At 48.8% G+C, this 11,397-nt stretch overlaps 1 protein-coding gene across 1 annotated transcript; it reads left to right on the top strand.

Moving 5' to 3' along the window:
• The first annotated feature begins 1,152 nt into the window (after positions 1-1,152).
• On the top strand, positions 1,153-4,380 carry OCSTAMP (osteoclast stimulatory transmembrane protein). The gene is made up of 3 exons (XM_084538520.1): positions 1,153-1,165; positions 2,055-3,099; positions 3,920-4,380. The coding sequence occupies exons 2-3, from the start codon at positions 2,107-2,109 to the stop codon at positions 4,259-4,261; spliced, it is 1,335 nt and encodes a 444-aa protein (XP_084394646.1). The 5' UTR covers positions 1,153-1,165; positions 2,055-2,106; the 3' UTR covers positions 4,262-4,380.
• The last annotated feature ends 7,017 nt before the right edge of the window (positions 4,381-11,397 follow it).

The following is an 11,397-nucleotide window of genomic DNA, read 5'->3' as shown; positions in this document are numbered from 1 at the left end:
GTGACTGGCCAGGGGAGGCCCCTTGAAGCACCCCAGGGACACAGAGCGCACACATCCCGCTCACCGGCTCGTCAGCCCCAATTTTCTCCTTCACTTCCTCAGTTTTCCTTAGAAGTCTCCAGTCACTGACAGCTGTAGTTTATGAGCTCAGATGAACACAGACCTTGAAGTACTCTATCAGAGCCTGGCCACAAGATGTCACAGTTGCTTCATGGAGCTGGCACAGTCCTGGCCATGTCCTGCACCCCAGCCCATGCACATCTGTATGGAGGTCTACACACGTGCTCACAGCACGCTCACAGCATTCGGTTTTTTGTTTGTTTGTTTGTTTGTTTGTTTTTTCTTTTTTTCCCCCTTTTTTTCCTTTATTACCCCCCACACACCTTTTTAAAAAAATATATATTTTTTATACTTAAATTTTGTTTATGTATGTATTTATTTATTTATAAAGCAGAGCAAGCTTGTTCATTGTGCCCTGGGAAAAGTTAGGCAATTATTGTTCCAGCTCATTTGCTGGCTACTGGTTTGGTGTATATAACATCTTAGCCCTCCCTCAGACCCCAGCCCACAGGGAACGATTTGGAGCCAAGTGGAAGCTTTTTGGCCGGGTTTGCTGAGGGATACAAACACTTTTTGCTGCCCAGAGCCGCTGGACAAACATAGCCTCCCTGCAGCCTTCAACTCCCCTTTGCTGTATGAGTGGAATCTTCTCTCAGTGCAATCCTCACCCTACTGCTGGCTAGGATGAGGCAAGTTGTTTCCCACTAGAGGACAGTGACACCCCAGTCCCCATGTGATGCTTCTTCCATCCTGGTCACTCCGTACTGACTCATTTTTCTTGGCCATGTGTCATTACACCAAGATTTCTGCACAATACACCAGGATTTCTCCACTAACAGTAAGAGCCAAGGAGGTGCAAAGCCTGGGCAGCACTGGAGTGGGGTTACTCTTGGACTGTCTGTACCAGCTTTGCCCTCTCACATCAGGAATTGCCAGCATTTGCTGACCTTCGTTTTGGCTTTGAGTCCTTGTTCCCTGGTGCAAGGTGCCTTGGTTTCCTACCGTGGGTCACCCAGCGGCTGCCTCCAACATCCTTTCTGAGAGTGACGAGGCACCGGAGCATGGAGAGCTTACGGGCAGGGCTGGGGCACATCTCTGCTGCTTGGTACGTAGTGTTTGCCTCGCTCCCTCTGCTTCCCTTCTTCTGCTGAAAAACCTTCAGTAAAAGGATTAGCTGGGCTTGCCAGGCAAAATTCTTCCTCCATCTGTCCTGCCAGGACAGGGGAGATGGGATCAGCCTGGTGGGGTCTGATCCTGGGGAGGGGGTTGCAAATTGTGGTGGGAGAATCCTTCTCCCCACCAGGTTTTCTGGTCTCTGGAGAGTCATTCCTCCTCTGAGGCCTGAGAAATGGTATTTCTTCCCAAACTTTTGTTTTCATTAGACATTTAAATAGCTCTATGGGACATTTCATCCTGTCTGCAAAGGCCAAATTCTTATCCTTGGAGATTTCCTCTGGCACTGAACATTAGTGTGAAACTGTTTTCTCTGATCGGCTCAGTATTTGTCACCCTTAAACTTGCTGCCTTTTGTCTGCTTTCCTATTAAGAAGCAGGGAGAACAGAGACTACTCCACCTCCTCCAATCCATTGAACTCCTTTTAATTACAAGGCTAACTAATGATTTCCACAGCAGCCAGGCACCTCCTCTTTGCTTTTCTTCCCCCAGCATCCTCTACCTAACCACCAGAGCTGCTCCTAGCCATGGCTAGAGCTCAGCCCTCCAAGTGGCTTTATTATGGTTTTTATAGAATATAATGCTTTCCTCTGCTGATGTTAAAGGAGGAGCTGTAGCGTTGTAATTGGCACTTCAATTCAAGAAATGCCTTGAACTCTCCTGGCCCATGTGGCTGCAGGAAAGACCTCGGTGTCAACAGCTCGACTTGGCAGAGAGGCAGAGCGAGACCAGAGGCACTCAGAGAGGGAGGTCACAAAGCCCCCTAATTAGTGCCTCTCTATTTCCTCTGCTAACACCCCGCCACTTGTTCTTTGCACAGGTTGAGTGTCTGTGCCTACTGTGAAGACTTTCTGTTCCCAAGGGTGAGCAGGATGGCGGCAGATCTATGGTGCATTTACTCCAAGCCGGTCCCTGCAGATGGCAGAGAGCTGCGGGCCTTGTTTCTGCAGTGCTCCTGCCTCGCCGCTGTGGTTGGAGGCCTCTTCTACAACTGGCTCTTTGCCTCCCTGGAGTACTCCTGGCACCTTGCTGTGGCCATGGCTGTCTCCTTCAGCCTGCTCCTCCTCCTGACCCTGTTCCTGGTGCACCCTGCCCGCTGTGTCTTCAGCATGATCATGCCCACGTTGGGCACCAAGCAAGGTCGGAAGCTCCTCTTGTCAACCTGCATTATGATCGTGGCGGTTAATGTGACCCCAAACATCGTGAGCAACATTAAAACCATTCTGCAGGTCATCAAGTGCATCTGCAAGAATTCCTCCGAGAGCTTGCTGAACTCAACTGCTCTGCTGGGGACGGCTTCCTGGGAGTTTGGGGAGGAGATCCAAGCAGCCAGTAACTCCATTAATATTTGGAGGCCTATGAACGGGCATTTTAGGTTTTCACTGCTTCACAACAGCTCCCTGATTAACCAGCAGATGCACCTGGCTGGTGAGAAGGTCAGGAGGGACTTTTTGGCTGTTGAAGAACTGGTCAAAGACTCCATACGAGTGGGCAACAAACTGGTCACTGGCTTTTCCATGCTCTACCTCTGCTTTGAGTCTGCGTGGTATCTGAAAAATTACCTCACCAACCTCCGCTTTGACAATTTTTACATCACCAAGAAGCTGGAGCATTTAGCTGTGGACAGAAAAACTCCTCACCTGCTGGGGGGCTGGTCCAAAAACCTCATTCGGCCTACGGGCCTGAAGTTGTCCCGGGAAGAAGTGCTGCTGTGCCTGGTGCAGGCCCTGCGCCTCGCTGTGGCCCTGACGCTGATGCTGGTGGTGGTGGCAATGGACCACGTCACCTTCAGCATGGCGGACACAGCCGTGAGGAAGGTTGCTCATCTCTCCGTGGTGCCCATCACGCTCAGCATCAAATACAGCGTGAGTGCCAGGTCCCCTCCTGCTCAGGACATACTTCTGTATCGGCTTCTCTGTCCCTCTAACCAAGCTCTGCTTGGGGCTGCTTTTCTGCTCAGTGTTCAGGAGGGATGGAGGGAGGAGGGGGCTCGAGACAGCTGCTACTGAAAAGGAAAAGTCACAGCCACAGTGTCAGCCACAGTGGGCAAAATGTCTCCTGCACCATGTCTGTGCGTCGGGGGAAGGCACATCTCTTGGCTTCCCTCTGTGGGGTACCTGCTGTGTTGTACCACATCACGGGAGGTGCCGGTGGAGACAGCTACCTGTGGGGCTTTACATGCTGTCTTCTTCCCTCCCCAGCAGCCAGCTGGACAAGCAACACAAGGCTTGGGTATGTGGGGAGGTGCAAAACCAGGCACAGCCTCAATTTCTCCTTCCAGTGCAGCACATACCTAAACAGCAGCTCCCAGTCCCAGCTTTTTAGCTCAGATTCCTGCTTATAGTAAAACAATCAGGGCTGAGAAACACACCCTAATATTCAAATATGCAGCTCCTGGTACCCTCTAGACTATATTTCACTGTGAATCTCACATGGAGCACCCCATCACGGTCACTGTGGCAGCAGGTGAAGATGACGGGACTGGATCTCACCATGCCATGTACTCGGTGCCCACTCCAGTTGCAGTTATTCCTGCTCAGCCTGAGGCACATTTCAATCCCCTGTCTCACTGCACCCAAACAAGCTGTAAGGGTGACTGCACACCTCCAGGTTGATATTTCTGTGGTAACCAGTTGGGTTTGTTCCATTCATACCCCATTTAACCTCTTACTCTTTTTATTCCAGGCTAAAATACAGCCCCTGCCCTTTTTGCGGAGTCTGTTTCAGCTCCCTGACAAAGGATCGACCCTGCGGGACTTTGAGAAGAGTTACCATCACTACCTGACCTTCAGCTCTGCCCGCTGCAGCATCAGCCCCCCGCTGCCCCCCAACCCCTCTGTGCTGTTTGTCATGGTGCTGCTCTTCTGCATCATCTATGCCACCGTGTTTCTGGAAACCTACGCTCGCCGCCTGTGCAGGAAAATCGCGGCCTCCTTCTTCGAGAGCCGGGAGGAAGAGCGAGCACTTTACCTCTACAGCAAGCTGTCCAGGAAGTATGCGGAGGAGCAAAGCTGCCCGAAAAACTGAGGCCTTTTTGGGAAACACGAGGAAACACCTTGTGGCAGTGGATGGGTGCAGGCTTCTGCAAAGGGATCACCAAATTCATTTTTTTTAGAGTCAGAGAAGTGGTTGGAATCCAGGAAAAATATTTGGGGGAAAAAAAAAAAAGAGAGAGAGAGAGAGAGAGAGAGAAAAGCCAAATGTTAATATTTAATATTAATTTAAGAAAAAAAATGGCTAAACTTACTAGTCTTTTTCTTTTTTCTTTTTTTTTTTTTCTTTTTTTTTCTGGAGTCAGCTCTTCCAGGACCAGTGGAAAAAAGACCTGATATAGCTCATATGACTGGGATGACTGGGAAGATGTTGGCAGTATTAGGCAAGGCTAACTGGGAAATATGTGGGAGTCAGGGTGGGGGAAGAGCTCCTTTACCTCCCCCCGGCCCTGCTGGAGGAAGTGCACACTTCCTTTTTCTCTGACATTATCCCACAGGCAGCAAGAAGGAAAACCCATTTGAGATGATTAATTTAATTGTTGAGGAGTTTTTCTTTCAGTTTCATGCATAGAGATCTGTGTAGGTGGGATAATTATTAGCCTTTAGAAGATGGTTTATTCGCACACACACAGTCACACAAAATGTTTTTTAGCCTGCTGACATGCATTGAAGACCCACACGACCACAAGATGGGCATGGACCCACCTCCTGGGCATGGGTGGGGGTGGAAATCAGCATGTGAGGACTTGCTGAAATCACTTCACCAGGCCTCTCCAAAATAACACAGATAAAATAGTTGAAGAAGCAGAATAGCAGAAGAGGACAAGACCAGCCAACAAAAGGTCAGTTCAGGCCGATGTACAGGGGAACTTTACAAGTGTGAGGCTGAAACCTGACAGCCGAGCCCATGCTCAGCAGGGAACAGAAAGGGGCAGGACGTGGAAGGCTGGACTTGCCTAAAGCAGTAGCTAGTTTTATATGTTGGGTTGCTTCAAACTCTGGAATGATGATGCTGTATCTAATATGCCAAAATTCATCACTGGAGCCACATCTGAGACATCACTTCGGAAAGAGAGGCAGATCAGAAGCTGTGTAAGGGCAACAGCCAGGAGAGGAAGCTAAACCGGTGCTGGGTTAAAAACAAAGTAACTTCGCGGCTTCATTTCTTCAAAGCATCTCTATTATTTTCCTCTCGTCTCCCATTAGAGTTTTCATTAGGGTAATTATTTGACATAATGCACTTCAATGAGATTAAATTACAGAAGTGAAGTGGCAGCTGCAGATACAAAAAATTCTCTCAGCTTCTGAGATGCTTGAAACAAAGTAGGTCTGGATTATTTTTTAAGCATCTATCTAACAAAACCCTGGTGTATTTATCTCCCCAGGTTTCTTAATTCCCTGCTGTTATAATGATTAATCTAAGCACCTTTCTGCCTCTGCAGCTGCCAGAGTGCTTTGTCATGAGGTTTCTCTAGCAAACACTCTGTGATGTTCTGTTTAGGGAAGGAGAAAGATTTCCACGTGCCCATTGAGTAGCCAAAATTACCTGGAGCCAAGGGTTAAAGAGCTGCAAGGAGACTGGGGGAACCCTTCATTTGGCAAGCCAGCAGCATGTGGCCTTCCAACGAGCACATCTTTTAAAGCAGTTTTCCTTGAGAAGACTCATATTTTTGGCAAGAGACATACAGTATACATACATACATACATACATGTATACATACAGAGACATACATTACCTTTTAAGAAATCGTTATTTTTCAGCCAGTAGCATTTGGAAAACCTCCCTGAGCAATGTCCAGGTCCAGAGATGGGTCTCCAGGTTCAGGTGGGGGTTTGGAGCAGAGAAGACCCCAGAGCTGGACTCTGAGGACTACGAGCCACTCAGAGTGTCTCACTGCATCCTTCGCACTGGTGCTGCCTTGCACTAGTGTGAAGGGGCTCCTGAAACATCCATTTTCAGCCTGAAAATTCCTCTTCGCTAGGAAAAACTGACCCTGGTTCGGCTCAGTTCTCCCTTCTCCTGTGCAGAGCTTCCTTCAGCTTCCCCCTAAATTTTAACCACTAAAGGCTAATTCTGGAAACTTTATGCTTCCAGACAGTAAAGTTCAGCATCAGAGAAGCCTTGATTAGGGTAATTACATCAGCTTGAAAGGATAATAATCAGCGAGGCACTGCTGCTCTGCCTGTGCTCCTGGAGTCACAGCCGTCATACACCATCCAGAGGCAGAGACGTGCTGTCTTCTCTGTTCTGCAGGTGTGTCTGCAGGGACTAAGGAGAATTTGTTTTGTTTTGTTTTGTTTTGTTTTGTTTTGTTTTGTTTTGTTTTATTTTATTTTATTTTATTTTATTTTATTTTATTTTATTTTATTTTTTGGTGCACATCACACCATTTTTGCTGGTTTCAGTGATGGGAACTGTGTATAGCAGAGCCCACCTTGCCTGGCAGCACCCACAGGCCAGTTCTCCTGCCCTGTTTTGTGCCTTTGCCACAGGAGGCAGCTGTGGCTTCGCCCATAGGTTTCAGCTTCAGCAGATGTAGAAACCAGCAAGGGGAGAATTTGGGCTTGGAAGGAGCATCGGAGGCAATCAATGGGCTTTTCTCATGGCAATGCTGGAGTTTGTTCACTGAAAAGGAGGGCAATAAATGCGATGTGTTACACCATCAGTGTCGTGAATTGTCATCGCGTTGGTGTCAGAAGTGTGTTTTTTTTTTTTTTTTTTTCTGATGTAGGAAGAAAAGTCACTTTAATAACTTATGGTTATTTTAGAGAAGAAATCATATTGGTGTTAAATATGTGTGCGCTGAAGGCTGGTGGAATTGAACACCATAGCAAAACAAATGCACCCGAGGCTGTCATTGTTGGGGTTGGTGGCACCACCCAACCACATTACACGGAGCTGACCGATGGAGCTGTTTGGAGGAGAAAGGGGATGTTGAAAGCTGTCTCTGCATCACTGTGCCACTTACCCCACTTGCTTTGCTGATGAGAAACTAAATCAGAAGCTGTGACTTCCCTGTGCCTTACCCATTGCCCAGCATCACCCCAGAGTGGTGCCAGCACCATGGGGACATCCCAGGAGCTGGTGGGGGCTGGATCCTGTGCTGGCCATGTCCTATAGGGAACCTTTGGGCTCGAATTTAAGAAGCAAATGTTTAGGAAATATTTAGGAAGCTCAGTCAGGCTTTTTTTTTTTTGGAGAGGATCAGCTATATTTGAGGCTTGAGCCATATCTGAGGCTTGCTTTACTCCTCATTGAAAATGGATTTGCCACTGCTTTGGGAAAGGGAATACAGAAAAAAAACACTGCACCCACTCTGCAGCTTCCTCACTGCCCCCGCAGGCTCTGCAGGGCCAGATTTCACCACTTCTGGCAGCTGGGGAGCTGAGAAGTTGAAAGTTCAGGGCCAGGCACTGGTGGGTGCTGAGGACAGAGGCAGGGCTGCGGGGCTCTGCAGGGGCCAGTGGGCAGCTGGTGATGGGGCCAAATCCCCTTTTTAACACCCCTGTTGCTCACTAATGCCAACACCAGCCCAGATCTTTGCTGATTCCAGATGTGGGCATGTTCGCCTGTTTTCTCCTTTACACTTGTAGGGGTTTGCAGTTTCTTACCAAACTAATTAAAGGCGTTAATTACATGAGAGAAAGGCCCACGGATTGCTCTTTCCTCCACCAGTGTGGTCAGCCCAGGGGATGGAAAGATCCTCAGGTATGGGACAGGATCTGCCCTGAAGCCCCTGTTATCCTTGGGGTTTTGTGGTGTATTTTTGTGGGTTTTCACCTTAAACAAGTGCAAGTGTAGATAACATATACACTAAGTTCCTGCTTCTGTCTGGCTGGCTGGGGAAATGAATGGCCTTAATATATAGCAGCAAATGTGAACTGTCCAGCTAAGGTAATGCTCTGGGAAAGATTTCATTCAGAGCCACAAGCCTACAACCACCAGAGTAGCAAACAAACCAACCAACCACCTCTCTCCAGAAATATGTCCTGAGTTTTGATCAAAGTCCATTTGTAGTGTGTTTATCCTATTTATAGCCATAACTTCAATGAAGAAGCAATGGTTATGTACACCAGCTCTTAGAGAAGGCAATATAAATAAACACAAAAGCTAATAAAAGCTATTTCACAGCATGGTGCGTACTCTGCCCAGCTCACCATGCCACACTGTGATGGGAGGACAGAACTGCTCCCAGTGCCACCAGTACCACTCATCCCAGTAACACTGCTGGTGTTGAGGATATTCCTCCAAACCCTACAGACAGCTGGGGATGGGGAGAGCCCCTTTTAGACAGGGTTTTTGTGCCATTCCTGCAAGGAACAGCCTGCCCTGGGGCCTTGGCTGGGCTGCAAGGTTCTGCTGCCAAAACAAGAGGGATGGAAAAGCGATGAGGTGTTATCTTTAGAGGTAAGAGGTGATAAACAAACCGCTATCTAAGTGCAAAGGTTGCCAGAGGCTGATTTGAAGCAGAAGAGATGTCAGCACTGTGCTGTCCTGAACCGATGCTCAGTACTGTTAAAAAGTGACTGTTTCCTGCCTTGGGGCTGAAAGCTTAAATTCATAACCCCCCCCCCCAGAAGAACTGCAGGTGCTCCCTGCTGCTTCCCTACTGCATATGCTAGCCTGGCAGGGGGCATGGACATGGACTAACCTGCCTCAGCAGAGACACCCAGTGCCATCTGGATGCTCTGGGGTGCCTGGCATCTGTGCAGGGTGGCAGATGTGGTGCATGACCGTCTGCACCCATAGCTGAACACGAGGCAGAGCATCCCATCACCCCTAAAAAGATACCAGGTAATTATCTGGGAGTGAATGCAAATGTGAAGCAAATGTGGGCTTTTAGAACCTCGTTCTTTTGAGCAAATTATTTTAGAGGCTAATTGTTTTTTCCAAGGAGGAACCAAACTGTGTTGAGGCGAGTTGGAGATGTGAGACAGCTGCAGAGAGACCAGGAGTGATTTGCAATGCACAGGAAACATTTTCCTCACCATTGTTCTCTTGAATGCAGATCGGGTCACAGTTTCATTCTGAACTCGATGCTTCATATTTTGCAACTGCACATTGCCACATCAGTGGTTCGTAACAAGCCCTCAGCCCACAAGAACCGAAGGAGAAGAAGCAGCAGCAGTGCTGGTTTTCCCAGGTGGCTGACTGCCACTGTGTCTGGACAGAAGCTCATCATCCAGGCACCTTCCAAAGCCCCTGGATTTCCCAAACCCCACACATCACCAATTTCCAAAGATGCTGGGAGGTTTGACAACCAGCTCCCTTCTCAGGCACTCAGAGAAGCTGATTCCAGCAGCTCCTCTTGTACCACAACCCCTCAGTTCAGAGGGAACACGAAGTGCTGTGGCTCATGGACTAAATGGGGGTGAAATTAAGTTGGGGCAATCCTCTGTGCTTGGGCACCCCAGTACCTCGCAGTGCTTCCAGGGAAGTGCTTTTGGGTTTCTTTGCAGATGAGCAACAGAGGAAATGAAATCACTGGCAGAAATGTTTTCAACTGACTGTTTCTTATTTATACGCTGTCCCAGCCTGCAATTCCTCACCCCACTTGAAATAGCTGGTGAAATACACTTTTATGTCTGAGAAGGGAGAAAAAACAATTCTGCAAATTCATTTTCCACAGAGATTATGAATAAAAAGTCACCTAAAGCAGCAAAAAGTCACACTTGAAATGTGGTGAGAGATCCTGGGCCAGAGAAGGGCTTTAAGCAGTAAGCAGTGGGCAGGAAGGGGCTGCGCTGCCCCCTCCTTCCCCTGTGTGCCCACCACGGCCCAGCCAGAAATTGTCTTGGACAGGGGGAGATCCAGGGCTTTGATGGCAATTTGTCCTTTGAAGCAGGCTGAGAAACTGAAATGACCAAGTTCAAAGGCTGAATGCTTCCTCTTGCATCAGTCAGAAATCTGTCACGAGTGTTTGGACAATAAAGCACCAGGAAAAAAGGTTGTGTGGGTTAGGGGAAGGGCCAGGCTGGGCTGGGCTGGCTGCAGGCTGTGTGCTGCTGCTGAACACCACATCCTCTGCCCTACACTGCAGACAAAGGGGAAGGAAGGGAGAGAAGGGTCCAGGGGCTTCAACAAAGGGCTGGGTTGCAGGCTGGGTTTCATTTTCAGTGCTGCTGCTGGTCAGCTGAGAAGTCTGACTTGTTTGAAAGGACTCAAATCCCAAAGAAAAGCAGAGAGAGTCAAAGACGTGGCTACCATGCAAGTCCCCATCCCCTCAGAGGTGAATTTAAGTTTTGCAGGGAAATGCAGAGTAGACTACAGATGCTGGGAGGATTTCTCTGTGCCGCTTTCAGTGTCTCTTTCCAAAACGCTGCAGAAGCTTTCATCGTGGTGAAATTACACTTGGAAGAGGAGCACCCTGTTCAGCACCCTTCCCCTCCCCTCCGTGTGCAATAGCTATCATTTTCAGGAACAGGAAAATCACCATAACAGCTCAGAGCCCAACAGCAGCTTCAGGAAAAGCAGGCACCAGGGACTTTGTATGAGGCTGTCACATCTGTGCTAGAGCTGGTCCTGAGTACTGAGGTGTGCAAACCCCTGATTGTGTGAGCACACACACATGCCCTCACTCCTCCTCCTTCCCAAAAACACATGCGATAGGATTAAATCTCACCTTTCCTCGTTTACCTCCTGACACATGCTGCTCCACAGGTAGGAGGATTTATTCACACTGGAGAAGGGTCAGGGCAGATGGGAGCAACAGTGGGACTAAAGGGGGCAACTTGAGCAAGGGATAATGTATTGTGGCTCTGCAAATAACCCGGGGTAAAGCAACCAGGATGCTGCAACCAGAATAACCAAGCTGCGCTCCTGCCAGAGAACAGTGCTGCTGCTGGTAATTTTGATTAGGATTTATAATTGTGGTGGTGCCTTGTGCCTGACAGCCTTGCCAAGTGGTGGGTGCTGGGTGCCGTCGGCCTGGCTCCAGTGGGTCAGTAGCACCCAGGGGTGCTGGAGCTGCCTCCCAGTGAGGCATCGCAGCATTACACACTGCTGGCTGCAGAAAATACCATGAAACAGCTGTAATTGCAGTGCATCTGTTAACAAACAAGTGGGGAAAAGTAGAAGCAAATGCATCCTGAGAAGATCTCTGAGGGCAGGGACCTGCTGCTGCCTCCCCAGCCTGTGGCTGATGCGCAGAGGTGAGGTCCTGGAGCAGG

The sequence above is a fragment of the Aythya ferina genome (assembly GCF_964211825.1).
Source record: "Aythya ferina genome assembly, chromosome: 16".
Lineage (NCBI taxonomy): Eukaryota > Metazoa > Chordata > Aves > Anseriformes > Anatidae > Aythya > Aythya ferina.
Note: the sequence above shows the minus strand (reverse complement) of the source record. Positions and strands in the feature narration are given on the sequence as shown.

Coding starts and splice junctions, on each gene's coding strand:
- OCSTAMP (XM_084538520.1), top strand. CDS start 2,107: ATGGCGGCAGATCTATGGTGCATTTACTCCAAGCCGGTCCCTGCAGAT. Junction 3,100..3,919: donor CGCTCAGCATCAAATACAGC/GTGAGTGCCAGG, acceptor TTTTTATTCCAG/GCTAAAATACAGCCCCTGCC.